This window comes from Lathamus discolor, chromosome 19, assembly GCF_037157495.1.
Source record: "Lathamus discolor isolate bLatDis1 chromosome 19, bLatDis1.hap1, whole genome shotgun sequence".
NCBI classification, from domain to species: domain Eukaryota; kingdom Metazoa; phylum Chordata; class Aves; order Psittaciformes; family Psittacidae; genus Lathamus; species Lathamus discolor.
The window spans coordinates 2,579,528-2,605,275 of record NC_088902.1 but is presented as its reverse complement, the minus strand read 5'-3'; the positions used below and the strand labels follow the sequence as shown (position 1 = coordinate 2,605,275).

The 25,748-nt window shown below is 56.1% G+C and overlaps 1 protein-coding gene across 3 annotated transcripts in view; it reads left to right on the top strand.

The window, feature by feature from the left end:
• FOXP4 (forkhead box P4) overlaps positions 1 to 25,748 on the top strand; it is a 55,303-nt gene that overhangs the window by 12,681 nt on the left and 16,874 nt on the right. For 2 of the 3 annotated variants that reach the window (XM_065698746.1, XM_065698747.1), the window contains exons 2-5: positions 5,856 to 6,066; positions 13,868 to 13,957; positions 21,361 to 21,483; positions 23,272 to 23,358. In XM_065698746.1, the coding sequence (XP_065554818.1) occupies positions 5,872 to 6,066; positions 13,868 to 13,957; positions 21,361 to 21,483; positions 23,272 to 23,358 (495 nt within the window). In that variant the 5' untranslated portion in view covers positions 5,856 to 5,871. The remainder of the gene's footprint in view (positions 1 to 5,855; positions 6,067 to 13,867; positions 13,958 to 21,360; positions 21,484 to 23,271; positions 23,359 to 25,748) is intronic. The other variant, XM_065698748.1, reaches the window with a different exon arrangement.

Below are 25,748 nucleotides of genomic sequence, written 5' to 3'. Positions count from 1 at the left end.
AGGTGTCTTGATACCCTGCCCCATGAGCCCGGGGAGCTGCAGGGCTGTGTCTGTGCTTCGGGACCTTTTTCCATTGACTTCCCATTTGGCACACGCTGGACGGAAGGAAAGCCAGGTTTGGGGGATGAGAAACTGGAGTCCACGTGGGCTTCCCAGGGCTCAGGCTCTGCCCTGCTGCAGCTGCATCCGTCCGCCGTTGGGTACCAGACCTGCGGGATGCTCCAGCCCGGCAGCAGTGAACCACAACCTGCACCACCGGGTGCTGCCCCTCGGGGTCCCCTGATGCAGCTCCCGAGCAGCGGGGCTGGAGCCCCCCGTGCTCCACGTCACTATTTAATTAGACATCCCTGATTAACAAAACTTGGCGTTTGCTTCCTCCTGCCCTGTCTTCCCTGGCTCCGAATCAATGGCTTTGATATGCTAATTAGGGAGTAATTTAATTTCAAAAGGCCGCAATTAACAAGGGTGTTGTGGACATGCTGTAGTTAAGCAGCGTAATCTAATTTGCATTAGTAACAAGCAGGGACTAATTAGAAGCTTAATTAGACACTTAGACGGCTCTTGTGTTTATTTTCTTAATGAGATGGAGTGGGGCTCTTTTTAATCTTTTCAAGAGCACAGCGAGGGAAGCGCAGGATGGAGCTGGGTGGATGGAGCGGGATGGATGGAGCAGGATGGAGCAGCCCCGCCACGTGCCCAGCCTGTGTCCGGCCAGCCCCGCGTTCATGCTAGAAGGGATTTCATTTTCCTTGCAGCTTGGCATGGAGTGGGAGCTGTGCCAGCCGTTGGCAGCTTTGGGGATGCTCTGTGTCGTGGTGTGGATGGTTCGCTGGCGTGGGCACCGGGAGGAGGATCTCCCATAGGATGCTCTGGTTGCAGTGTCCTTGTTTGGTGCATGGTGCTTGCTCCAGAGGGAAGGATGCTCTGTGGAAGATGTGTTTCAGAAAGGCAGAACTCAAGCAGGAATAGCGCCGTGTCGCACTGACTGGTGTGGCTTGTTCCCCAGGGGCTTCCCCCATTGGTGATGCTCGCAATTCCTGGTTCTCCGAGTGAGATGCCCAGCTTTTGGGGAGAAGAGCCTTGCCGTGGTCATTCTTGCGTGATTTCTGTGCAGCAGCAAATGAGCGTGGCCAGGGCAGCGAGGGCACAGGGGCACGTAGGTGAGGATTGCCGCAGGGTGAAGGTCTGTGCACCCGGAGCTTGCTTCTTCCCAAAGAAGTTGCTGGGAGTGAGATGAAAGTAGGAGATGAAAGTGCCCAGAGGTGAGATCCCATTAAAGCGGTGCCCAGGCTTAGCCAGTCCTTGGTTCCTTAAATCTCTTCTAATTTACAGTAATGCTCTAGATTCGTTTCAGCTCCTCCAGACTTTTATTTTAATCCCCTTTCCACATTTCCATGTGTTTATGTGTTAATTAAAGGGTAAAAAGCCACTCTCGGAGCAATCCCGAGCAATCCCGGCTGCTGCTTCTCTTCAAGCCAAAGCCTTTTAAGATTAGCCAGCCACTTCCTAAAGCCTCGCGGTGCTGGATCCGGATGGGCAGGTTGCTCAACTTTCTGTAGCTTGGAGCAGATCCGGTGCCTGGGATCAAGCCTCTTCGAGTCCCACTCATGCAGAGGAGCATCCCGTAGGACTTCCAACGGCTCTGAGGGATTTGCTTGGTCCGTGCTCCTCCATCATCTGCTGGTGCCTGCAGGAGAGGCTGCCAAAGAGAGAGCCCTCACGGTGCTGCAAGGCAGACCACAGCCCCCCTCCAGGTCCTGGCAGGGCTGGAGATGGGAAAAGGGTCTGGAAAGCTGCTTTGGGAATGGGATGTAGCGGGAAAGATGGAAGAAGCCTCTGGAGCATCACTGTAGCGGGCTGCTCCTACGCACATGCTGTCACCTTTGCTGTCCTTTGCAAAATGTGGATCAACGTTGGGAACTTGCTCGGCTCGGGATGTGGGGTGGAAAGCGTTTTCCCACTGGTGTTTCCCATTGTTCATCCTTATCCCTCCCAGGTGGTGCCTTTGAGCTCTTCGGGTTTGGATGCAGGGAAGCCGAGGCTGAGGGGCACGCAGTGCTATTGACACAGGGATGGGGGCTTGGGGACTGGGATCTGGTGGCAGCGGGAGGAGGTGCCGGTGATGCTGTGTCTGTACGTGGTCCTGCGAAGGGCAGCCCAAAGTTACAGAGCCCCAAAGGACTTAGGGTATTGAGGGTAGCTAAAAATAGGAGAAGCTGCTGAAATAGGTGCTCAGCAACTGCTGCTTAGGAGCTCGTGGGCTCGGCTGTACCTGTTTCTGTGGGTCCCGGGGGCTGAAAAGCTCTATTCAATTTTCCCATCTGTGGAGCTGAATCAGGCGGAGAAGCGGCATCGCTCCGGTGGGGCTGGATGCTCCAAGATTCCTCAGGATCCTTTGGGGAGAGATCACTCTGTGAATGCTTCGTCTGCTGCTCCGTGCTCCTGAAGACCCCATGTTCTTGGGTGCAAATCTGTGCTTTTGAGTCCGCCGGCTCACTTGCCTCTGTGCTCATCCTGCTCTCCCTGCTCAGCTTGGAAAGGCTCCATGGCGATGCTGGGCTCTGTGGCATGGCACACACGTGGTGCTCCTATGGGACATGGGGAGCGTGGCACAGGCATGTCAGGCACATGTGCATGCCATGTCCAACAGCCCAACCAGCTGATCTGCCCCCCCCCCCTGCCTAGCAGGGAAGCTCTGGGCATCCATCAGCCTGTTAATTGTGCTAATTAGAGAGTGTGGAGGTGTTAATTGGCAATCCCTGGTATCGAGCCTGTTTGCAGCGGGGAGGGGGTGTCAATAAAGCTGGATTGATGGCTTGGCGTGGCGCGTGCACTTCGCAGGTTAGCAGCGAGTCAGGGATGTCAAGGAAATGTGACTGCTCAGATGAAGCAATTGTTAATTAAAAAGCAACAGTAATTAATATCTGCTCATTGCCATATGGTACTGCTAAAGGTGGGGGGATTCTTTGCTCTCGTTGTAGTTGTGTTCCCCTTTCTTTGTCCTGTGAAAGGTGCGCGTTTAAGGAAAAGGCAGGGGGGGAAAAGGCAGAGCACTTATTCCGTGGGATGGTTTTGAGCCTGGGATGGTGCTTAGCGATCCATTTGTGCAGCCTCTGTGGTTCCTTCCCATTAAAGGGGTCTCCTCCCCTCTTAAGTAAAACCACCCTTTTCTGCTTCATCTGGGTGTTGTATCCCTGTGGTGACTGTGCCTGGTCAGGGTCCCTGCCTTAATACCTTGGGAAAGCCTGATCCTGATTAGACCCTCTGGATACCAGCGTATGGAGAATCCCTGAAATGCTGGCTGCGTTTAAGCTAGAACAGATGAAAAGCAGGAGCCGGGATGCTGCGTCTTGTCCCATCTATGCACAGGGATGCTCAAGTCGTGCAGCCGGGTTTTGGTCTTTCCAACGCGGCTTCCATTATCCCAGCTCGGTCCTGGCTGGAAAAGCGCTTGTTCCCGATTTGAGTCGCGTTTAGAGCCTTGCAGACCCTGGCTTCGCTCTTTTTCTTTAAGGTTTTGTAAAACTTTTATATGAATGGAAATATTTTCATTATTATTATGACTTTCTTTTATGACTTCCCTTGCAGCGCTGGGAGCGCAGGCACCAGCGTCCCGCAGGCTGTGCGAACGGGAAGTCGAGTTTTACTAGACTTGGAAAGGGAACCCCTGGCCTGGTGTCCCGGGAATCGCCCGGCCGGACCCCAGCGCGGCTCATCGGCTCCGGCATCCCGCCTCTGGCAGGGCCGGGGATGACAGAGCGAGCCCACGGTCACAGCTCCTTCACCAGAAGAGATTTCCTCCTAATTCCCAGTAGTTACGCTTCAATTTGTGCCCCGAAGCCAGGAAAGTTTTATATCCTTTCCAAAACCTTTCCTTTTTTTTTTTTTTCTTTCTTTCCCTTTTTTAATACTTCCTGTTGTAACTCTGGATATTCTTGTTCTCCATATAAAAGTCAAATCGCTTTTTGAATCCCGCTGAGTTTCTGGCCGGGGCCGTGCCTTGTGACTGCCGGGCAGGGGCAGAGCCCGGCTTTCCCGGTGAGGCCGCTCGCCTGCTCGAAGCAGAAGGAAAAGGGGGGAAAGAAACAGGAATGGGTCAGTATTCCTGCAGGCTCTTGTTTGATTGGGGCAGGGGTAGAAGGTGCTTTCATCCAGGTTCTTTTGCTCCTAATGTCAGTGAGCATCCCCATCCTTTCCCGATCCTTTCTCGGGAAGCTGCTCCAACCTCACCATGCCCCAGCACAACCAGAGCCCAGTAATCCCGTTACCAAGCCGCCCCGCTTGGGTTTGGTAGCACCAGGCTAGCGGGAGGGAGCCGGCAGCTCCACATGGGAATTAATGTCAGTCATATACCCTGCGGAAATGACTTTTGAAATGCATATAATCTCCAACATGCAAATGAGAAGCTTGCTTCACCCTGTTTAATATGAATGATCAGCTTCTGAATAGCTATTATTACACGCCACATTTCAGCAATTATGTTGTTCGCAGTTTGTCTTTCTGTCTTTTGGGGCGGGGAGGGGGAAGACGGGGGGAAAAAAGGGAAGAAAAAGGCAGAGAAACAGTATTTCTTCCCCCGTCCCTCTTTCTTTATTCCCCTCCTGTTCCAAACTCACCAGCCGGCTGCAAACGGCGGTGGGTGGATGCCGATCCCGCTCCAGCACCTGCTTATGGGGAAGGAGCTGGATTGAATGGGATCGAACTGTATCCTGTGCTGTTCTGCGGAGCCGAATGTGTGTAGGGAAGGAGGGAGAGACCCCCTGCCCTGGCAGGGCTCCCTGTGAGCCACGGGTGTCGGGGCTGGATGTGGCCGCCAGGGCTCAGTGGCTCGGGTTGGTGCTGGGTGCTGTGGTTGTGTTTCCTCCAGCGTTAGCCCGGATCTGGGAGTTTCTCCCAGGAAAGGGGATGCTCAGGTTCCCAGCTAACAAGCTGCCTGCTGGCCAGCCCAGCGGAGCAGAGACTCTCCATGTCATCGCCTTGATGCCAAGATCCCAGCCCTCCTGCAGCCAGACACACACTGGGTGCAAGCAGCATTCCCAGTCCGCAGCTCTCCCAGTGCCGGTGCTTCCCTCCGGCTCCATGCGATGCCTCAGGAGCTCTGTTGGCCGAGCTGAGCTCCAGCCCTGGGGCTGCTGCTGGCATCCCATGGCCCTGCAAGTGTTGTGCTGCTGCCTGGTGAGAGGGAAGCCTGGAACTGCATGAAATGAGGTGCAAGAACAGCCACATGCTGTGAACCCAGCTCAGTCCTTTGATGGTACCCAAGGGGTGCATAGAGGTGCCAGGGATGCAAGCAGGATTTCCCAATGGGTGTTTCCTGGAGCACCCCACACTCTCATTCTACCATGTCCCAGTTCCATTCGGGTACCTTTTGGGCTTCCTCATCTTGATGGCAAACTTCATGCCAGGGAAGTGCTGGTTTGCTGGGAAGCTGGTTTGTGGAAGCGTGTGCTGGGATTATGATGGTGAAATGCATGGCCCAGCTCCACGTGCCTGGGGAGCAGCCTCGCTGTCTCCAACGCCTCAAAGTGAAATATTTCGGGATTCTGTGAGAAATGCCTGGATTCCTGGGGTTTTGTATCTTGCATCTGGCTGGGAGAAAGCTGAAAACACGGGGTTTTCCAAAGGGATGGGTTGCCCTTGTTTTCCTTAGTGTTGTACAGCGTGTTCACGCAGCTCATGCTGCTGCACATTGGGCTTTTGGAGTCAATCGAATGCGGCTAAAACTGGCCAGGGTTTGGCATCGCCTCCCTGCTGGACCTCATGGGGATCGGAGATGGGGCAGGGCGAGGAGGGGGCATGTGGAAGTGGGGCTGCCAAGCAGGGGTTTCAGGCTCTCTCCTCCTCCTCCTCCTCAGGTCCTGCTAGCAAGTCATGATGGTTGAATCCGCCTCGGAGACGATACGGTCCACTCCGTCCGGCCAGAACGGGGTCAGCAGCCTCAGCAACCAGCCCGATGGCGGCGGCACCGGCGGCGCTGCGGCCGGTGCAGGGCGAGAAGGAGCCGCGAGTGGGGAGACCAACGGCGAGATGAGCCCCGTGGAGCTCCTGCACTTCCAGCAGCAGCAGGTAGGAGGGACACCCTGCTTCTTACCAGTGCGAAACTGGGCCCTCTGAGGGCTCGGTTTGGGGGTAGCGCTGCATTTTATCCTCCTCTCGTCCCCCAGGGCTGGCACCAGGGGTTGCACCACATTTGGCCATCCCTGATGAAGCTGGGGTGCGAGTGCTGCTGTCTTTGGGGGACACATCCCTAAGGAGATGGAGCCCATTGGTCTGTGCAGCTCGTGGGCTGGTACCTTTTGCCCCAGAGATGGCTGTGATTTTGGGGGGGGTCCTGCCTGCTCCACTCCCAATGGGCACAGGGACCCACACAGGGTGCAGGAGAACAGGGAGGGCTGTGAGAGCAGGGAAAAGACCTGTTGGATGTAAAATTAGGAGCAGGTTTTCTCCGGGTCTGTCTTTGGTTACCCAGGAGGGTGCCCAGAGGTGGTCCCCATCCTTTGCGGGGGGGCAGTCCTGATGCCTTCAGGTGAAGAATTAACCTCACACATCTGAAAGTGTGGGACTGCCGCATGTGCATGGGGCAGCTCTGTCCTCGAGCACACATGCGTGCCCCTCGGGGAGCTGCGTGGCCCACGTCTCCCCTTGCATCGTGTGCGCTGTGGGGAAGGGGGGCTCTGTGTGTGTGCCTGCAGGTTACCTTTCAAAACAAACTTGGGCCAAACCATAAATTTTCCTGCTCGGATACTAAATAAGGCAATGATCCCTGCCTGGGATGGAGATCGCCTCCCTGAGCCATAAATTCCAGCGTGAAAGCTGTAAAAAATTGCTGTGTCTGATACTTTAGTAGCGAGTGCTGTAAATCCATTACCTGCATAACAGCCGTTTCGCACGCAGTTAAGCCCCCGTTCCCCTGATCTGAAGGCTAATCATGCGTGTAATGCTGCTGCGAGTCACCCTGCCAGGGAAGGAGCCTGCACCGCGCACAGCAGAGGATGGGCACCGTGGTGGTGAAACAGGGTCACCTCCTCAGGAAAATAAGGGGGAAAAAGGGGTTTTTGCAGCTGCGGTTGGCTCATCCCTGTGGATTCTGCTCCCACCCTGCCCTAACCATGGCCCATGTTGGATTTCACCCTCTTGCGCTTCTTCTTTTGGATTCCCAGTGTAACCGCCCTGGGAAACTCAGTGGCACGTGGAATTATGAAGGCAGAGGGTTTGGTAAACTTCCAAAACCAAATGACATCCGCAATGACAGCACCTTGGGAGCGGGGAAAGAAACCATCCTGAGCGCTATCAATCTTCATGCTTCAGGGCCCAGGCTGAGCACCAGCTGGGGTCAGGAATAAATGTCCCCATATAGAGAGCTTTGCACAATTAGGTGCTTTATGAAGGCGTTGCGCCATCCTTGGGAGCATCCCATTGTCGCAGGCAGGATCTCGGACCACTGGGCTCTTCCTATCTCACAGCTCCTCCGTCCCAGCTCCTGAAATATCGGCCCTCAGTTCTTATTTAACTATATGAAATCCCCCCAAAACCCATTTGGGAGCGTGGAGGGGTGGAACCTCCCCCCACACACACACTCAACAAGCCCAACCTGGCCTTGAGGGGCCACTGGTGGCTTAAAACCGTGTCTGTAGGGGTTTGTTCCCTGGGGGCATGTGCTCTGCCCTCTGTTTTGGCTGGTTTTGCACCTTTGGGTGACGTGAGCTGGATTGGACCTTTTTGGGTATCCACAGCTTCCTTTTGAAAGGGTGAAATCGGGTACCCTGGTGCTTGTTGGCAGGGACTTCTGAGGTTAAACCCCACTTTCTGAGTGCTGCTTGGAGGCGAGTGCCCTTGGTGGGAGCTCGAAGGGAGCCGTGTGTTTCATGAGGTGTTCGGGGACCCCTTGAAGCTGGTTTGTGACTTCTGGGCAGTCCCCGGAGCAAAAGGATGGGGGTGTCCAGCTCTGCTCACACCTTTAGCACCCTCCGCATTGCGCCTGCTCTGCCTGTCCATCTCACTGCGGAGCATCCCGTGGTCTGGAGCACCTGGAGGGAGAGCGGGAGCCCTGTGGGATGGGGTGAGGAAAGGGCTGCGGAGCTGGAGCATCCCCCTCCGTTCCCTCCTTCCTCCCCCTCTCCCCCGCAGCCCAGGGGATGGTGTTCAGGTTAAATCCCTGGATTTCAATGGCGGGGTTGGGCTGAAAAGCTTGAATAGCGCGCGCCGGCATTGTACCGGGGTTGGCAGAGGGGAGAGGTCGGATGGGGGCATGGGAGGGCTTCCAGCGCTGTTGCTGTGGGAACGTGGTGAGACCTCCAGCGCGGTGACATCCTGCAGCCGGGCTGCAAAGCACCGCTCATCACCCAGCATTCATCAGCTTTTAGCATGGGGCTGGCCCCTTGCCCCTGCCACGACTGGTGTCCCCCCTGCCCCGGGACCCCTCGGCTGGGCAGGAAACGGGCACCAAGTGATTGGGATGTTGCATCCCTGCAATGGGAGGAGGATGAGGGATGCGCCAGCTTGGGAATGGGGGTACAGGGGAGAGCCATGGTTGGGCAGCGCGTGTGGCTGCATGCCAAACAGGAGCTGCTCTCCCATGGTTTGGGTCTCTTCAGGGTTTTCTTGCATCCCTGCAAAGAATCCCAGGTTCCAAGTCTAATCCCAGAACTAAACCAGGGTTTAAATCCCAGGGTTTAAACCATGGGGTGCAGCTTCAGGAGTGCAAGGTGCTTGGAGCAGGGATGTCCATGGGGAGTCATGGGGAAGATCCCCGAGCATGGCGGCTGCATGGTAGCGGTTTCCAGCTTGTTATCCTATGGAAATGGAGCCGTCTGGAGAATCATCCTTCGGTGGGGTTTTATTATGCAAAAAGAAATTGCAGTTTATGGCAGGCACGTGTCAAAGAAATGTGAAGTTATTAAACAAAAGTAAGACTTTTGTCTTTAAAAAGAAGCAAATTGGACTTTTTTGGTAGTTAAATGGGGGGGAGGCACTTCCCTGCCGTGGCACAGATACTGTTCCATAAAACATGTGATCACATCTCAAATATATTGTGTAATCCGCTATTATTAGGGTATTTCAGATAAAGTGAGACCGGAGCACTTAAGTGAAACTCATCTCTCCATAGATGCCTTGATTTATACTTCCTATTTTACGGAGTACAAATGCAGGAGGGGTTTCCCTTGTTGTCACTCTCTTCTTCCCTCCTGGGGTGGGCTTGTCGGGAGCATGTTCCTGGTGTTCTTCATTAGTGGGACTGGGTTTAACCCCTCGCCTGGCAGGATTGAAGAGTCAAGAGTGGAGGAAGCAAGGCCGCAGGCATTAGTGTGTGCGGCGACGGGAGCGCAGCCGGGGCTGCTGTCAAAAGGGCTTTTGGGGTTTTTTGCCTCCTTCCCCTATGAAGAATTCTGTCATTTTTGTGAATTCTGATCTTTTCGGAGCCGTTTGGTTCTGTTAAGCACAGCCAGGGCTGGGCTGGGTGGAAGCGCTTCTCAATATGGCATCATTTACCGTTAATATCCAGCTAAAAATATCCGTGTGTGTGTTGTTTTAATAGCTCTAATTCTGGAATGTGACGATGTCATTTTTATGAGGCTAGTGTAAAATTATTCCTTTTTTTTTTTCTTAACGTTTTTTCATCCCTTCCCAACCTCTTTCTATCCTCAAAAGGGACTGAGGGAAAAGGGAAGATACAGACTCGCTTTGTAGATCCGCTTTCGGCCCCATTCTTTGCACAGTTCTTGGTTTAGTGTCAATTTTAGGGTAGCTTTTCACTCACTGGGCATTAAAACCCCATTGCAGAGCTTTGATCCCATCCAAGTGGAAAATCCCTCACCGGGTTTGGGCAGTTCCGGCCATAGGCCAGGTGAACCCGCTTTGGCCCCAGCACCATAATTATATGTGCACCCTCATAAACTGAAATAGCTGGTAGGATGAAGGGAGGTCAGGAATACCCTGGGCAAGGTTTTCCGATGGGACAGGATGGAATGGGAGCTGCTGTCTCCTCTCCTCAAGCACTTCCATCGCTGGGGCTGGGTGGGACGTGGTGGTCCCCGTGGAGAAAGGGATGTTTGTGTTTGCCAAGGGAAGCCAGCCAAGAGCTGGCCCTCATGGGGAGCCTCCATCGCGGACAGGGGTATCCCACTGTTTGGGGGAAGAATTAACAATAATCCCAGGTACGCTGGGTGGAAGCTGGGATAACGGGCTGCTTCCCTGCTGGAGGGGGAGATGCAGCAGGCTTATCCAGTGAACTGAAGGGATTTGGCATCCCCAGGGAGAGATGAGAATCCCACAGGCTGGGTACCCCAGAGTCCCCTGCCCTGGCACAGAAGCCTCTGCTCCCATAGGAGCAGCTCCGAGCTGGTCCTGGCGGGGTGGCTGCTGTTTGGGCAGAGCATTCCTACACTTGGGATTAGCACTGTTTAGTTACTGACCCCTCACTGTCCCATACAACCTGGTGTGTTACATGCCGCTGTGCAGCATGGGGCAGTTAGGGGCCACCCTCAGCAGAGTCTGGGTCTCCATCCTCTTCCTCAGCACTGAAGCCTGCTGCTCTGGGGAAGGGCAAAGCCGACCAGCAGCAGCAGCTCCTGATGGAAGTGTCTGAGGCATTACATACTTTTTTTATGGGATAATTTGCTGATCAAAGGGAGCCATCCAGGAGCATGATGAATTTGACACAAGCCATTCGTTCCTAATTACGGGTAACGTGCTAATGGTTCTTGAATAACACCATGCAGCAGGATACGAGGTTTTAAATAAAAAGTCATTTTTTCCCTCTGGTTCACAGAGCCAGGAGGTGGAATCCCATCCACTCTGCAGGGCAGGATTGCTTCCTTCTGCTCTCACATCTCCTCTGCCCAAAGGAGAGGATGGGGATGTGGGTGAACCATCCTTGCTCATCCCTATGGAAAGGCTGCACCCCAGCTGCAGGCCTCTCTGCCCTGCAGGGTGAGGGTAGCAAACGCAGATATAGCACAGGGCTCTGCATCCCCAAACTGGGTTCTTGGGGGTCCAACTGCTTCATGCAACAGGTCTGCAGTGCCGTATGCTGCCAGGCACAGCATCTACAGGCTGAGCTGGATTTGCTGCCAGTGATGGGAAGGGATGGATGGATGGATGGATGGATGGATGGATGGAGGAAGGGAAGGAGGGGGGAGCTCCGGGTGCTGGGGGGAGGCCCCCATGTGCAATTATAAGGCCATGTCAGTTTTGTTTCCTGTAAATCTTGTAATTTCGTGCTTCAGAGCACAACAAAGTGAGAGCCAGCGGGGAGTGAATTCAATTCCCCCCTGCGAGCTGATGTGGTGGGGACACGGTGGCACCTGTGGCCAGCCAGCGTTTGGGGTTAGAAAAGGAGGCGCTGGGAGAAGTCCTGCACGGTGCTTGGCTTGGGGCCCTGGCATCGTGTCTGTTTGTCCCCTCCTTGCTGTGTCTTCCATACCTGCTGCACTGATGTGTGTTGGGCTGGGGCAGGGACCTGCTTCACCAGCTCGCCTTGGTGGGATGCTCCTTGCAAACATGGGAGGGATTTCACATGGTGCAGCTGGAGAACCAAATCCATGCACACCTCTGTCCATCGCACACACGGCAAAAACAGCTGAAGCTCAAGCAGCCGGTGTGCACCCACAGAATGGTCCAGCACCCGTCCCTGGATGGGTGCCTTGGACCTGCTGCGTGCTGAGCAGCGTCGATTGAATCCCTCCACCCTGGGCTTTTAAGGGGAATTACTGTTTTCATTTCAAAAAGTAATTAAAATATCAGACCTTGAGCTGTCATAACTGTCACATAGTTTTTGTGTTCGCATTACCGATGCACATCTATTACTGTTAATAACAGGGAAATAACATGCCCGTGGAGAAACGCGCCTGTGTCAGCTCCAGGACGTGGACCACGGGCTCGTGCCATCAGGATTCCCAGCAGCAAATTGCAGTGTTTTGTCCTCAAGGATTTTATGGTTTAGAATCGTTTGGATAATGTGAGTTTGCAAGTTGAGAGGTTGTGCAGGGCTGGAGCATCCCCAGCAGCAGACAGAGATGCTCGGGAAGAGACGGGGGCACTCTGGGCTTTGGCTGCTGCTGGGTGCCCCCTGGGTGCATCATTAGGAGTGCGATGTTAGGATCCCATCTGCTTTTGGAACTCCTGACCTTTTAGCTTTCTTGAGGCCATTTGGTGGTCGATGAGAAAATGAACATGAGCCGGCTGCAGTGTGCGCTCGCAGCCCAGAAACCAACCGGATCCTGGGCTGCATCAAAAGGAGCGTGACCAGCAGGGCGAAGGAGGTGATCCTGCCCCTCTGCTCTGCTCTCGTGAGACCTCACCTGGAGCATTGTGTGCAGTTCTGGTGTCCTCAACATAAAAAGGACATGGAACTGCTGGAACAAGTCCAGAGGAGGCCACGAGGATGAGCAGGGGCTGGAGCAGCTCCTGTATGAAGACAGGCTGAGGAAGTTGGGGCTGCTCAGCCTGGAGAAGAGAAGCTGCGTGGGGACCTCATAGCAGCCTTCCAGTACCTGAAGGGGGCCTATAGGGATGCTGGGGAGGGACTCTTCATCAGGGACTGCAGTGACAGGACAAGGGGTAACGGGTTCAAACTGAAACAGGGGAAGTTTAGATTGGATCGAAGGAGGAAATTCTTTCCTGTTAGGGTGGTGAGGCACTGGAATCACTGGAAGCACTGGATGATCTTGAGGTCCTTTCCAACCCGAACTATTCTATGATTCTATGTGGTGGCAACGGCAGCCGGGCAGGGCAGAGGGTGCCCTGTGCTGTGACTGGGGCATAGCTCTTGGGTTTGGGTTCCTTGCAGTGGAATGATCACGGTCTGAATCTGCTCAATGCTCTGCACACAGCCTCCACGTTCAGCAGTGGCTTTCAAATCACCTCTCATTTTGCAAGTGCACTTCTGATGCCTGTCCACATGCAAGGAGCGGGTCGGATGGATTGCTCCACCAAAACCCCCATGTGGGGCCCAGCTCGGACATCCTTTGCTTTAGGTCTGTTCATATGCTCTTCCCGAGCAACCCCCTGCAGAGAGAGGCACAAAATGGGACCTAAACCGCAGCCGTTCAATGGAGCTTTATTCCCTCTCTGGTATGTGCCATGCTCACTTGTGGCTGGGTCCTCTCTCCTTGTCTCTTTGCAGGCTTTTCCTTCGTTTCACCTCCTGTCTGCAGGCACTGGCACTGGCCATGGCTCGCTCATGGCTGCTTGTGCCTGCCTGTGTTTCCACAAGTGGTTTTTATCCATTCACGTTGGTTTCTCCCTCTTTTACCTGTTGCAAACCTTCCCAGCGAGGCACCTTCATCCAGCAACCAAGTTAAGGAAACCCCTAACTATAGGCAGACACCCATAGAAATAAGCAGGTTTTGTCTTGGTCACTTTTGCGAGTTCCTAACCTCCTCCTGCACCACTGTAAACTCCGTGTGGATGTGTTCATGGGTTCTTGATTCAGGGTGGAATCCTGCACTTGGCCTGACCTGAAGCTGGGCAATGAGTGGGACTCCGATGTGGCAAGCTGATGTAAAGTTAAATAGAGACGGGAGCTTTAGACACAAGCAACAGCGGCTGCAGCAGGAATGTCCTGGTGGCTCCGTGCCAAGGGGAGATAAATCAGGGAGCAAACCCCTGCGCAGGACCTTTGGTAGGGTGTTGGCTGTGCTGAAAACCTGCGGAGGCACAAAGATGCTGGAGCTGGCAACTTGCTGGAGATGGAGAAGGGCTTTTGGAAGAGGATCGCCCCCAAGCTCCTGTGGCCCTCAGTGGCTCTGCGGTTGGAATGGTTGGTCTGTAATGGGAGGTACTGGTCATGCCCTTCTCATGCATCGCTTGAGGAGGAGGATGAGGCGGGCAGCCTTCCTCCTGCCCACCCGCTGTGTCTCTCTTGCAGGCTCTCCAGGTGGCACGCCAGTTCCTGCTGCAGCAGGCCACGGGGCTGAGCTCCCCCAGCAGCAATGAGGGCAAGCAGCCGGCGGTGCAGGTGAGCCCAGGATGTGTGTGTGTCTTCCCCTTCCCCATCACCCCCTTCCCGGGAAGGGCTCAGCTGCAGTCGGATGCAGTGGGAAAGCGCACGTGCAGACACACATCACCTCTGGCTTCGGGATGGCTGGAGCACACCAGGAGCCCACAGAGGGTTAAATTCTCTGTAAACCTCCAGATAGCTCTTCTTTTGGGGGGGTTGTGGTCCCCATTGTGTGCTGAGGTGGTAGGAAAGGGTGATGCGAGGGGAAGGCAAGGTGAGGACTGGGGAGAGAAGGTCGCTGTGTGCCACCATCCCTTGGGAAGGCATTTGCAGTTTCTCAGGGTCGGAGCACCCAAGGATTGATGCTGCGTGTGGGTGCAAAACAGGTTCTCCATCATGGGACAGGGCAAAGGCCCATCTAAGGTGGGGGTTTTATGGCACTGGCAGGAAAATGGGTCTTCGGGTGGATGCAGCACCCTTGGGTGGCATCCACCTCCCATACGAGAGAGGGGACCTCCCACTTCCTGCTCTCCTCTGCCAAAGGGAAGGGACAGAAGAGGGATGTGAACCTGGGGAGTGGGGGAGGCAGAAAGAAGCAAAGCCCAAGCGATGGAAAGTGACAATTTAAATAGCTGTGTGGAGGGGCTCTCCCTTCAGGCTAATTAAATTTATCAGAGAACAGCAGGTTACTTTATTAGAGCCACGTGGGTTTAATTAACAAAGGAAAGTAATTAGCACAAGCACTCTCAGAGCTGGAGGTCCTGCCGATGCCAGGCTGAGCTGGCACTAGAGCGGAAGCCGAGGCTTGGATGGGACATCACTTGTCCCTCTCTTGGCTTGGGAAGCCAGGCCATGGCTGAGCCTCAGCCAGCGCATCCCAGTGCTGCCGGTACAGGGTGGGCTCCTTGCCGGGGTCATGGAGCCTGGAGCCCTTGGAAGCCCTGTTGGGATGTGAAGCAGGAGCCGGGTCCGGGCAGTGGGAATTAGTCAGGGCTCCTGCGGCACAAACAGGCGGCTTTTTCCAGTGGTGCTGGCAGGAAGGAAATGCAGTCACTGCATGGAAAATGTCTGCGAAGGACAAAGGCAGCGAGGGTGAAGTCAGATTCCGGTAACCGGCGCCTCACTCCCCTCCATGGGTGCGTGTCCCTGCCTGTGCTCTCCTGCCTGCACTTCTGCCTGGCCCTCACTGCTCCATCGATGCGCCATGCTCTTTGCTCACTCAACATCCCATTCCCGCTTGCTTTTCCTCCCCTCGCCTCCTGTCCCTGCCCATCCTTCCAGCGGCTCTGCCGGAGTGAACTGGATCTGCCTTCGCTTCCCCTCCTCCCCTTCTCCGTTGCAAAAGGACTTGTGAAAGTTGTAGACGTGAGTCAGAAATAGCTCATAACTCAGCAGCAACCGGCCTCTTCCTCCCCCCCGGCCCGGCCGGCAGCTGGAGCAGGATCTGACCGAGGGGAGATAGAGGATTAAGCAGACTCCTTTGAAAGGAAGTTTATCTAACGGCAGCGTGGTGTGGATGAGACTGGCCAGGACGGCTGGAGGAGGACGAAGGCTGGGTCCCAGTGCAGCAGCCGCTGGCTGGGGAGGGATGGGGGAGCATGGCAGGACTGGCGTTCATTGCAGTGTTTGGGAGCCAGCCTTGGACCCTGGCAGCTGGGGGCTGGATTTCCACATTGCTTGGGTGTTTTGGGGAGATGGAGAAGATGTTTCAGTGGCCTTTCCTTGGCTCCCAGTCCCAGGATGGGTCTCAGTGTCAGCAGAGAGCCGGAGCGCCGCGCAACCCCATGCGCTTGCTGTTGCAGGAGCAGCTCCCCACCACCTTGCTGATGGGGATGGGACGTTCATGGGGCACGCAGCCAGCAGGAATACTAGCAACAGTCAGTGTGTGCTCTGAACAAGCAAGGAGCTGCTGGACTCAGCAGGGATCTTTGGGGCCTGGGTTGGTTTGGAGCATCTGTCTGCCCCCAGATGCCTGGAGGTGTGTGGGGAGAGCCTCAGAGCTGATGCTCGAGCTGGAAACACCCTGGAACATCTTCAGATGGGTTTATTTCTTTGCAACTTGAAAACTGTTAGAAACTGGCCAGCAAAGCGTTGCGTTGGAGGATCTGAAGGGGGCCTACAGGGATGCTGAGAAGGGACTCTTCATCAGGGACTGTAGTGACAGGACAAGGGGTAACCGGTTAAAACTTAAACAGGGGAAGTTTAGATTGGATCTAAGGAGGAAATTCTTTCCTGTTGGGTGGTGAGGCACTGGAATGGGTTGCCCAGGGAGGTTGTGAGTGCTCCATCCCTGGCGGTGTTCAAGGCCAGGTTGGATGAAGCCTTGTGTGGGATGGTTTAGTGTGAGGCGTCCCTGCCCATGGCAGGGGGGTTGGAACTGGATGATCTTGAGGTCCTTTCCAACCCTAACTATTCTATGGTTCTATGATTCTATGACTCTTGGTCTGCAGTGTGCTCCTCTCCTGTGGGAGCTGCTCCCCCAGGATCCTCCCGGCACGGGGAGATGCTGCTGGTATCCGGGAAAGCCACGGTGCGAGGTGCCGGAGCGTGTTTGAACTGGTGTTTGTGGTGCTGGGGTATTTCTGGCTTGGAGGCATTGCTGAACCCTGGGTGCCCTCTTTGGGGTCCCTTCCCCAGCTCAGAGCCGGGGCTCTCCCAGAGAGGTTCAAAAGCCTCTGAGGTGGGAGAGGGGCTGGAGGGAGGGAAGGGGAGAGGAGTTTGGAGCCAACTGCGGGAAATTGCTTTTCTTTTGTCTGCGGCGGCCGGGGAGGGCAGCGGAGCGGAAAAGTGCATTTTGTTGATTTGAAACTTGAGTGCAATGGGTAATGAAGACAGATCAATACCAGCCCTTGCGCCTTCCCTCGCCCGGAGAGAGCTCAGCAGCGCGTCCGCCTCGGCTCGCGCCGCGCTAGGTTTTACCATTTGAACTCGCAGCACCGATGTCGGCCCCGGTCCCCCTCATCCTTCCCGGAGCTCCTTGCTGTGTGCTTCGGACTGACAGGGAAGCAGAGTTGTCCCTTTGGTCCCTGCTGGTTTCATCGGCACCCAGTGCTCGTGGAGGAGACGTGGGATCCTGCCCCAAGGAAGATGCTGCTGGGCACAGCATCACCGCTGCCATTGGCATCCCCCAGCCAAATCCCTTTCAGCTTCAGTGACACGCACTCCAGCTGTGGGTGATCGGTGCCTCCCCATCCTAACAAGGATGCACATTGGGTTGAACATAACAGGGATCGATTCCTTCTTTCCTTTCATGCGACATAATCAGCGGTCAGTTGTCCTCCATGCAGCTACGTGGGTGCCCCCTCGCCCTGTGCTGCTGCCACCCTCACCCAGGGCAATTAATCCTCTTTTGTGAAGGCTGTTCAAAGGATTCATAAAAGCCCCATGGAGCTGGAGCTCCTGTGCAGATCTGGGTTTGGTTTCTCCTCTGATGCTGGGTAGATCTTGGTCTGTCATCCCTGTCTCATCTCAGTGAGATCTGGGCCCAGCGTGGTGTGAGCAGAAGGGGTAGAGCAGCGTCTGGGTGGCCCTGTGCCACCCGTCAGGGTGTATAAACCCTGGCTGATGTGAGTGTCATCACTGCTGCCTGGCCTCAGGCATTGGAAGCTCTTGCAGATGGTCTGAGCCAGCAGAACCTTGGCACTTGCTCGGGGATGCTGCGCGCAGGAGGGGATGTGGGGATGTGCTTGCGTGCTTTGGCTGGACTCGGGGTGGAAGGTTTGCTCTTCTCCAGCTGCAGCAGTGAGAAGTGGGTGCTCTGGGGGGGTATTTGCTCATTCCCTGCCCCTAAAATCAGACCCAAAGCTGCTCTTGGTGGTGGTTGTTCCCTCCCTGCCTTGTTCCCAGCTCCCAGATGAGCTTCTCATTTGTTGCTATAGGTTTTGGATTTGAAAATAGTGTTAAATAAGAAACACAGTGCAAACGTGTTTGTTGTTGTGTCTAACTGGGAGTTGGACTCCGAGATCAGACTGGAGACAAGGATGTGCAGTGCTATGGGCTCTGCGGGAAGCACAACGCACTCCAGGTAGCTGGTGTGCATCCACATGGGAGAGGTTTGCTTAAGGCCAAGTTGGACGGGGCTTGGAGCAAGCTGCTCCAGTGGAAGTGTCCCTGCCCGTGGCGGGGGTTGGAGGTGGATGAGCTTTAAGGTCCCTTCCAACCCGAACCAGGCTGGGATTCTGTGATCCTTGGGCTTCCAGAGGCTCCCAGGTCAGCAGGGATGGAGGGGATGAGCTCTGGCCTGTGCCTGCCCCAGTGCAGGAGCTTTATGTATGGTTTTAGGTGTGCAGCTGGAGATGCTCCCTCCAGCTTCCAGCGTGTTCCCTGGGGACACTGTGGCTCCTGCATCAACCTCCCTGCATGGGTGATTCACGGCCAGGAGGTGGCTGTTGATGCAGGGATTGAGGGCTGGTGACGGGGATATCCCGGTGCTGGTGATGTGCCGAGCCATGGAACCAGGATCGGCCATGGGGCCACAGCTTCCCCCGCTCCGCCTCATGGCTGGGAGCTGCTATCCGCTTCCCGTCAAAACAACATAAAAGCCGTAAGGAAAAGTGAAGGGAGAGCATCGCTCCGATCCCGCTGCGGCCGCCCGGCCCGATCCTGTTTCTCTCAGCCAGCTTTGGCAGAGCCGCCCTGTGCCGAGTTTCCCTGTAATACCTGTCTGCTTTTCCCCCGCTGCCTGACGATCCCGGCACGCAGGGATTACAACAGCCGGGACCGCCTGGAAAAGCACCCCCCGGAGATGCCGCTTGCGGTGGGAGCCGCAGCGCCGGGCTCCTGGGAGGCAGCAGGGCTGTGAGTGAGCAGTTGTGTGGGGTGGCAGCCGGCCAAGGCGTGAGTCAAACCCTTCCTGACGTGCTGTCTGGCAGATGCCAGCTCGTGACGCTGGGACCTGCTTCCCAAGGGATTTGCCGGGTGCAGCCCGAGAGCGGTGCCTGAGGAGGGGATGGATGGAGGAGGCAGCTGGGTACAGCTCATCGCTTGTAGCTGCTGCGTTGCTCTGCTTGGCACCCTTTGCTCGCACTTGTGGTGTTGACTGCCTGGATCTGAGCTTTGGAGGTGACCATTGCCCGAAAACCTCCCGTTTTCCAGGGATCCTAAGAGAAGAAGAATCCAGGGAGACCTTAGAACTGTCTTCCGGGGGGTCTATAAGAAATCAGGAGAGGGGCTTGGGACAAGGGTCTGTAGGGACAGGCCAAGGGGAATGGCTTGAACCTGCCCGAGGGGAGACTGAGCTGAGCTCTTAGGCAGAAGCTCTTCCCTGTGAGGGTGCTGAGGCGCTGGCACAGGGTGCCCGGAGAAGCTGTGGCTGCCCCATCCCTGGCAGTGCTCAAGGCCAGGTTGGACACAGGGGCTTGGAGCAGCCGGCACTGATGTATGTGGTGACCGGCTGCAGTGGGTCAAAACTTGCTGTGAATGGGAATTTCTCCTAAAGAAAGTTCCTGCCCTCCTTGGAAAACCTGAGCTGGGACAAGGAGGGAAATTGTTCACGTGGCTTCAGCACCAGCTGGGGCTCAGGTTGGTGGTGAAGCCCGGATGCCCCTCACAAGAGCCAGCACCGGTTCACCCCATTCACCCCCTTTGGAAGCCACCACCATTTCCCCGTGTCAGCTCTGCATCCGAGCGCAGAAGGGAGGGGGGGGAAGCCATTTAATGCAGACAAAGGTTGTATGAAAATATAATTCTGCTTTTGTTAGCAGCCATCAAACTCTAAAAAGCATCACTTTTGTTTTCTTGTAACATTGTGAAAACCTCGTGTCGGATCGAGAGCTGGGGCCCTCTCGACTAATCGCCTCTCCTTTGTGTTTTTAGATTATAGGGGCAATTAGTGTTGTCAAAACCTCTGGCAATTCTCTTTGCTCTTGACAGGGTGTCAGTCCGCTGGGCGAGAAATGGAAGGTGTTATAACTCTCCGGTAATTAGGATGCCTCCGATTTGAAAATGCCAGCAAACGGGGTGGGAGCGGGCGCACGGAGGGGGGTGCGAGCCCGCCCGGAGCGGGGCTGCGGAGCAGCAATTAATCAGGGGCTCTCATTCTGAGCACGTTGCCAGCTGATGAATTGGCAAAGGGAAAGGAGCGGGATGCCCCTGCTCCTCGCACCGGCCTCACGAGCATCCTCCCTTCCAGATGTTCACCGAGGGCTTTGCACAGCTGTCTGTGAGCACCTGAGCGCAGAAACGGGAGGGGGGGCTCCCATGGCTCCAGCACCCCTTTGCTGGGGATGCTCCTCCCAGCCCGAGCAGGGGAGGGTGCCCCGCAGCAGCCTTTGGGTGTGAACATGCAGCAGTTAATCAATAACTGACACGAAGGCAGCTGAAAGGGGGGGAACTGCCGGCCACAAATGAAACTCGGCCGCTGGCCATGCCTCCCTCCAGCAAAATGCCTGAGCAAACAGATAAGCCTTTGCAATCTCCCTTGAAGGTCAGTGTGCTCCAGCCTGGCACCCAGCACAGGCAGGAGGGACTGAATGGGGCCACCCTGTGGTCCTGTCCCTGCTCTGTGTCTCGCTGCGGTGGCTGAAGGGGGGAAGCAGCCCCAGGGTCCAGACTTAGGGGTCTGGGCATCACTGGGCAGGAGGGGCTGGCAGGCACCAGGCTCTGAATCCGGCTGCTTTGTTTCTCTGTCCCTTGGTCTCTGAGGTGCTGAGACTTTGGGAAGGGCTTTGGGCTGGTGGGATGGGCAGGGGGCTGGGACAAGGCAGGGTTGGGAAGGCAGCATTGCTGCACCTGGGCAGGAGTGGCAGGGCTGGGATCCATCACTGACACCTCTCTGGTGCTTTGCCGCAGGGGTGTGGACCCGTGTGATGATAACCAAAGGCAGGGGTTGTCAGGTTCTCCCAGCCTTCCCTTTGCTTGGCATGGTAATTGTGAGTTACTGGTGTCAGCTGGAGGTGAAGCTTTGATGTGTGTCTATGGAAAACCTGGTAACCTCTTCCTCCGTGCTCTGCTCTGCAGTTATTTGGGTGATCGGTATCTTCCCCGCTTCCCTTGGGGTTTCCCTCCTCCCTGCATCCTTCGGGGCCTGGAGGGAAGGAGCAATGCCCTGCACCTTTCCCATGCTTGCGGAAGGGGAGGGAGCCGTGGTTTGGGGCTGGCTGCCCATGTGCTGCTGGCTCCTCCTGACTCCCAGGTCCCCCAGGTAAATTGCACTTAAAGAAGACCCTATGGGCAGAGAGCATCCTGCCTCGGGATGAGGGGGGAGCTCGGGGCTTAGGAAGCTTTGCCCCAGTGCCAGCTGCACCATGGAGCGTGTCCCTGTCATCACCAGTCCCCCTTGTACACACATCAGTGGCCTGAAGGTGACACAGGGGTGGGGGGCATGGAGGATGCCCCAGGGGGGTGGGAGGCACTCACAGGCTGTTGGCATCAGGGGAGGGTTTTCCATGCTGGGAGCGGTGACGTGTCTGTCCTCTCCGCAGGTCCCCGTGTCCGTGGCCATGATGTCCCCGCAGATGATCACGCCGCAGCAGATGCAGCAGATCCTGTCACCGCCCCAGCTCCAGGCCCTCCTGCAGCAGCAGCAGGCGATAATGCTGCAACAGGTAATGCTGCTCCTGGGCAGCTCCTTGGTGATCCATGAACTGTGCAGCTTGGTGCAGGCAGGCGGATGGGTCCTTTCTTCCTCTGGCTCCTGCGTCCCCCCTGTGTTTCCTTAGGGATTCCCAGCGTGTCCAGTACCAAGGGATGAAAAGAGCTGCAGGTGCTCACAGTGCTGGCAAAGCCGGATGCTGCAGCCAGGGTGTCAAAGCCCAAAAAGCTCCTACACAAGGCCTGGTCTGGAGCTGCCCAGCTCCTGGGATCACTGTGGGTGCTCTTGGCTCTATGGACCCCAAGCAGAGCCCCTGTGGCCATAACTTGGGCTTTGGGGTCAGTGTCTGGGTCCAGCTCCAGTGTGTGGCTTTGTTTCTCACGGCCCCGCTTGGCTTTTCTTGAGCACTTGTCAAGTGTAAACTGAACAGGGAGGGAAGAAAAAGGAGGAGACCGAAAAAACCAAACCTCAGCTCCAAAACAAAACAGGTCTGCTTGGGTAAACACCTCCGGCCGGCGGGAGGGAGAGCAGGAGAAATCCCACAAGCATCCTCCCCACCCTTCCTCCTGCCTCCAGTACCTGTTTACTCCAAACAGGCTGATAAGGATTCAAGGTTGGCCCCAGGGAAAGAACAAAGGGTAAACACTACCCTGGGTGGGTCCTTCTGCAAGGCTCTTTGGAGCCGGATAAAGAAACACGTTTGACTGCAAATTAAACAACCCAGGCCGGAATAGCTCGCATTCTCCACCAGAAGAAAACCAAACATCACACCTCTCACCCCTGACCCAATGTTCCTGCAGCCCTGCTCGACCATGCTGCAGAGCCCGGCCTTTGATTGGCTTTTGGGTAAACACCCGGCTCTCCAAACCTGTCCGCAGACAGCAAGAGCAGAGTTGCTGCTGTCAGCGCTGTCAGCCCCGAGCTGATAAAGGCTTCCCGGCATCCAAAGGGGCATTCCTGAGCCGCCACCGCAGGGGCACGGGATGGTGGGAGGGGGCTGCCGGGTCCCAGTGACCTCCCGGTGCCTCCGGCCCCCCCCACGCCAGCAAATCCATCACCAACAGTTTACTTAGGGGCCAGGCGAGAGCTGGTCCAGACTGGGACCCTCTCAGTGGCTCGGTGCAGGGCTGGGGTGGTTTTGTCTCTTCTCCTGGCCCCTCTGCTTTGCCTGGATGCTGCGAGGGGCCAGGTTGCCCGTGCTTTTCCATGGTGTCCATGGAATGGGATGCAAGTCAGAGCCCCCAGCACTTGCAGGGTTCTGCTGTCCAGGCTGTGGCTCCTCCTGGCCTCTTCTGAGCTGGGAGCCCCCCAGGGGTGTTTTGGGGTTCCATTGTGCTAAAGCTGGCGTTTCTCCACTGCTGAAACACTGCATTACGTGCCAGAGCATCTGTCAAAGGGTTCACCCACCTCCTCGTGGTTCACATTCCCCCTAGGACACACAGGAATTACTGAGCTAGGGATTGGGTCCCTCCTCCTTGGGGCCAGGCCAGGCAGAGCCAGGGCAACCGGTCGGCGTTAGAACGGATGGCAGGTTTGGTTTGGTGGTGGTCAGGGATTTCATATGCTGTGGGGATGCAGAGCCCTGGGGAGTGTGTCCCAAGGTTTCTTCGGCAGCCGTGGCTCCTTTGCAGAGGACTTTTCCTCTTAGCCCACTGCCAAGAGCCTGCCCTGACGGCGTCGTGCCAGGCACTAACATGGCTGCGGCAGAGCCAGTGCTGGGCATGGGGTAGTGCTAGGCAGGGAGACGTGACCAGGGTGTTTCTGCTGCTAATTTTGCTCTCTCCCCTCCCGTCCCTCCCAGTTGCAGGAATACTACAAGAAGCAACAGGAGCAGCTTCACCTGCAGCTATTGACACAGCAGCAAGCTGGAAAGCAGCAACCCAAAGAGGTGAGCTCACGCTGACGGGTTCTGGGCCATCAGATCTGGCAGCAAATAAAAGGGGGCCCAGCACAAAACAAAGGTGTGTGTGAATCCCAGCACGCAGGGAGCCAGCAGGGATGGGACATGGGGACATCCTGCTCATCCCTTCCTGATGCACTGCCCCTGCCAGGCTCCTGGCACTGCATGAGTCCAGCAGCCCCTCCTGACCAAGCTGGCACAGGAGCACCCTGGCAAGTGGGTGAGCAGGGCTGGTCAGATGGGAACCCAATCCAGGGCTTTTCCTGCTGGGAAAGGCAGCTCTGCGAGACCTAAACACCACATGAAACAGCAGCAATGCCAGCAAAGGCCTTTTCCAATGGGAGATGCCCTCCGATGACCAGGTCAGCAGCTCAGGGCCCTTTGCTGGTGGACAAGTGCTTATTCTGGTGTCATTGCATCAGTCTTGTGTAGCTCCCTTTACACAATGGGTTTTGCTCCCCATTCCTTAAAAAGGACTTAAACCTCAACTCTCTTTTCGGGGAGGAAGTGTTAAAGCCCAGACTGTCCCCTGGGATGGCAGCAGCGAGGGCTCCAGCAAAGCCCACACCAGCACTGGGGGAATGGGGTGGCTTCGACAGCTCTGGGTCAGATTAGGACCCACTGGAGCCTTCGGTAGCCTTTGACCCGGGCTTTCAGTGCAGGATGTTGGAGTATTTCTGCAGTGTGCGCAGGGTCAGGCTTTATCGGAGCCATCTCCAGGAGCTGGAGTAGCTGCTCGTGCTCCGGGAACGGGGGAGGCATAAATCTGAGCTTCCTCAAGGACTTTCCTCTTGGCCGTGGTGATGTTATATTGCAGCAGCGAACAGGGATATAATTAAGCTCTAACAAAGGGCTTGCTTAGCGGGTTCCTGGTCTAAAAAACCCAGGTTAACTTTTAATTAAATGGTACAGAGGAGACAAGAAACTTATCCGCTAACAAAGTGAGTGGCTGGCGGGGAGGGAGGGGAATTAGGTGATGCTGAGGGCGCGTGTGCCCAGCTCCTGCAGCATCACCACCCCGTGGCTATTGAAATCACTGAGGGGATCTCCATGAGTGGATGTCAGAGCATTCCCCCTCCCCAGACCCCCCCAGCTCGGCTTTGTGGGGTCGGCTTCACCCGGGGAATTTGGGCAGCTGCTGTTAATGAAGCCTCGTGCTGGGAATGGTGATGCCGCTGCTTTCCCCGACGGCGCAGGGAATAGCTGGCATGGCTGGGATGCCTCCACAGAGCCACTCTTGGCCGGCATCAGCTCCCTCGTGGAACTCCACAATGGTGTTTAATTACAGCCCTGCTGCAAGGTTTGTAAACTGGGCACCTTCTGCTTTCCCTCTGCTTGATTCCAAGCACTCGCCGTGGTGTTATTGGATGTATCCAAGCATGGAGAGGGATCAGCAGGTGGGAATGGCGTTGGTGCAGAGCTTTGTGCCGGGAGCAGGCAGCAGCATCTCGTGGAGGAGAAGCTCAGGTCTCCCCAGGAGGAGCAGCATGGCTGGAGGTCCCCCAGTGAGCACAGGGAAGGGGAGAACAGGAAAAGAGGGAGCGCGAAGGATGGGAATGTGTCGGAAGCGCCTGTCGGCAGCATCCTGTCCTGGAGGATGCGGGGGGTGCTTTGTGTCCGTGAGCTGGGGTGCAGGGAAGGGGCCAAGCAGGACAGCTCATCCATGCATCCCGCCAGGATGGGGCTAAGCTGCAGCACATCCCAGCCCATCCTGGAGCCTTTTCCTGCGCTGGGGTGTAAGTGTGAACCCCAGCTCTAGCAGCATCCTGAGCATGGGACTGGGATGGCTCCAGGCCCTCGTGGCAGGAGGTGGTGAAGCTGGGCTCTGCCATCCCACTCTTCCCCAGCTGCTTTTCCTCTTCAAGCCCAGCTGCTGCAAGCAGCATCCGGGTGCAGAGACCCCAATATCCCCTGGGTTCGAGGCCAGTGGGTCTCCATGTGCCCCCAGAGCTGCTGGGGCAGGGGGTTGTCCCTCTGCTGAGTCTGTTGGGGTAGGGCAAGAGGGGGGGATGCAAGGGGGCTGCCTGCTGCCTAACCTTGGTGTCAGCTTAATGAACTGCTCCTGTCAGTCCCGCGTGTCACGCCGAAACTCCTCCTGATGTGCTCATAAATCAAAGTGACGGCGGCTCTTACCCCGGTAGCTGCACCCAGTCATCTGCGTCTAATGTACGGCGAGCGCAGGCGAAGCGCTGGACCCCGAGCCCCTGCGCTGGGACAAGAGGCAGAGTTGGGATGCAAGGGGGGGGTCGGGGGGTCTGGATGCTAAACACAGGATCTGGCCCTAATACAGAGCAGCCTCTTCTGGGGGGGTGTGCTGGGGGTCCCTTTTGGAGCATTTGCCAGGAGGGGAGAGGAGCTGAGTGAAGCTCATGGAGTGA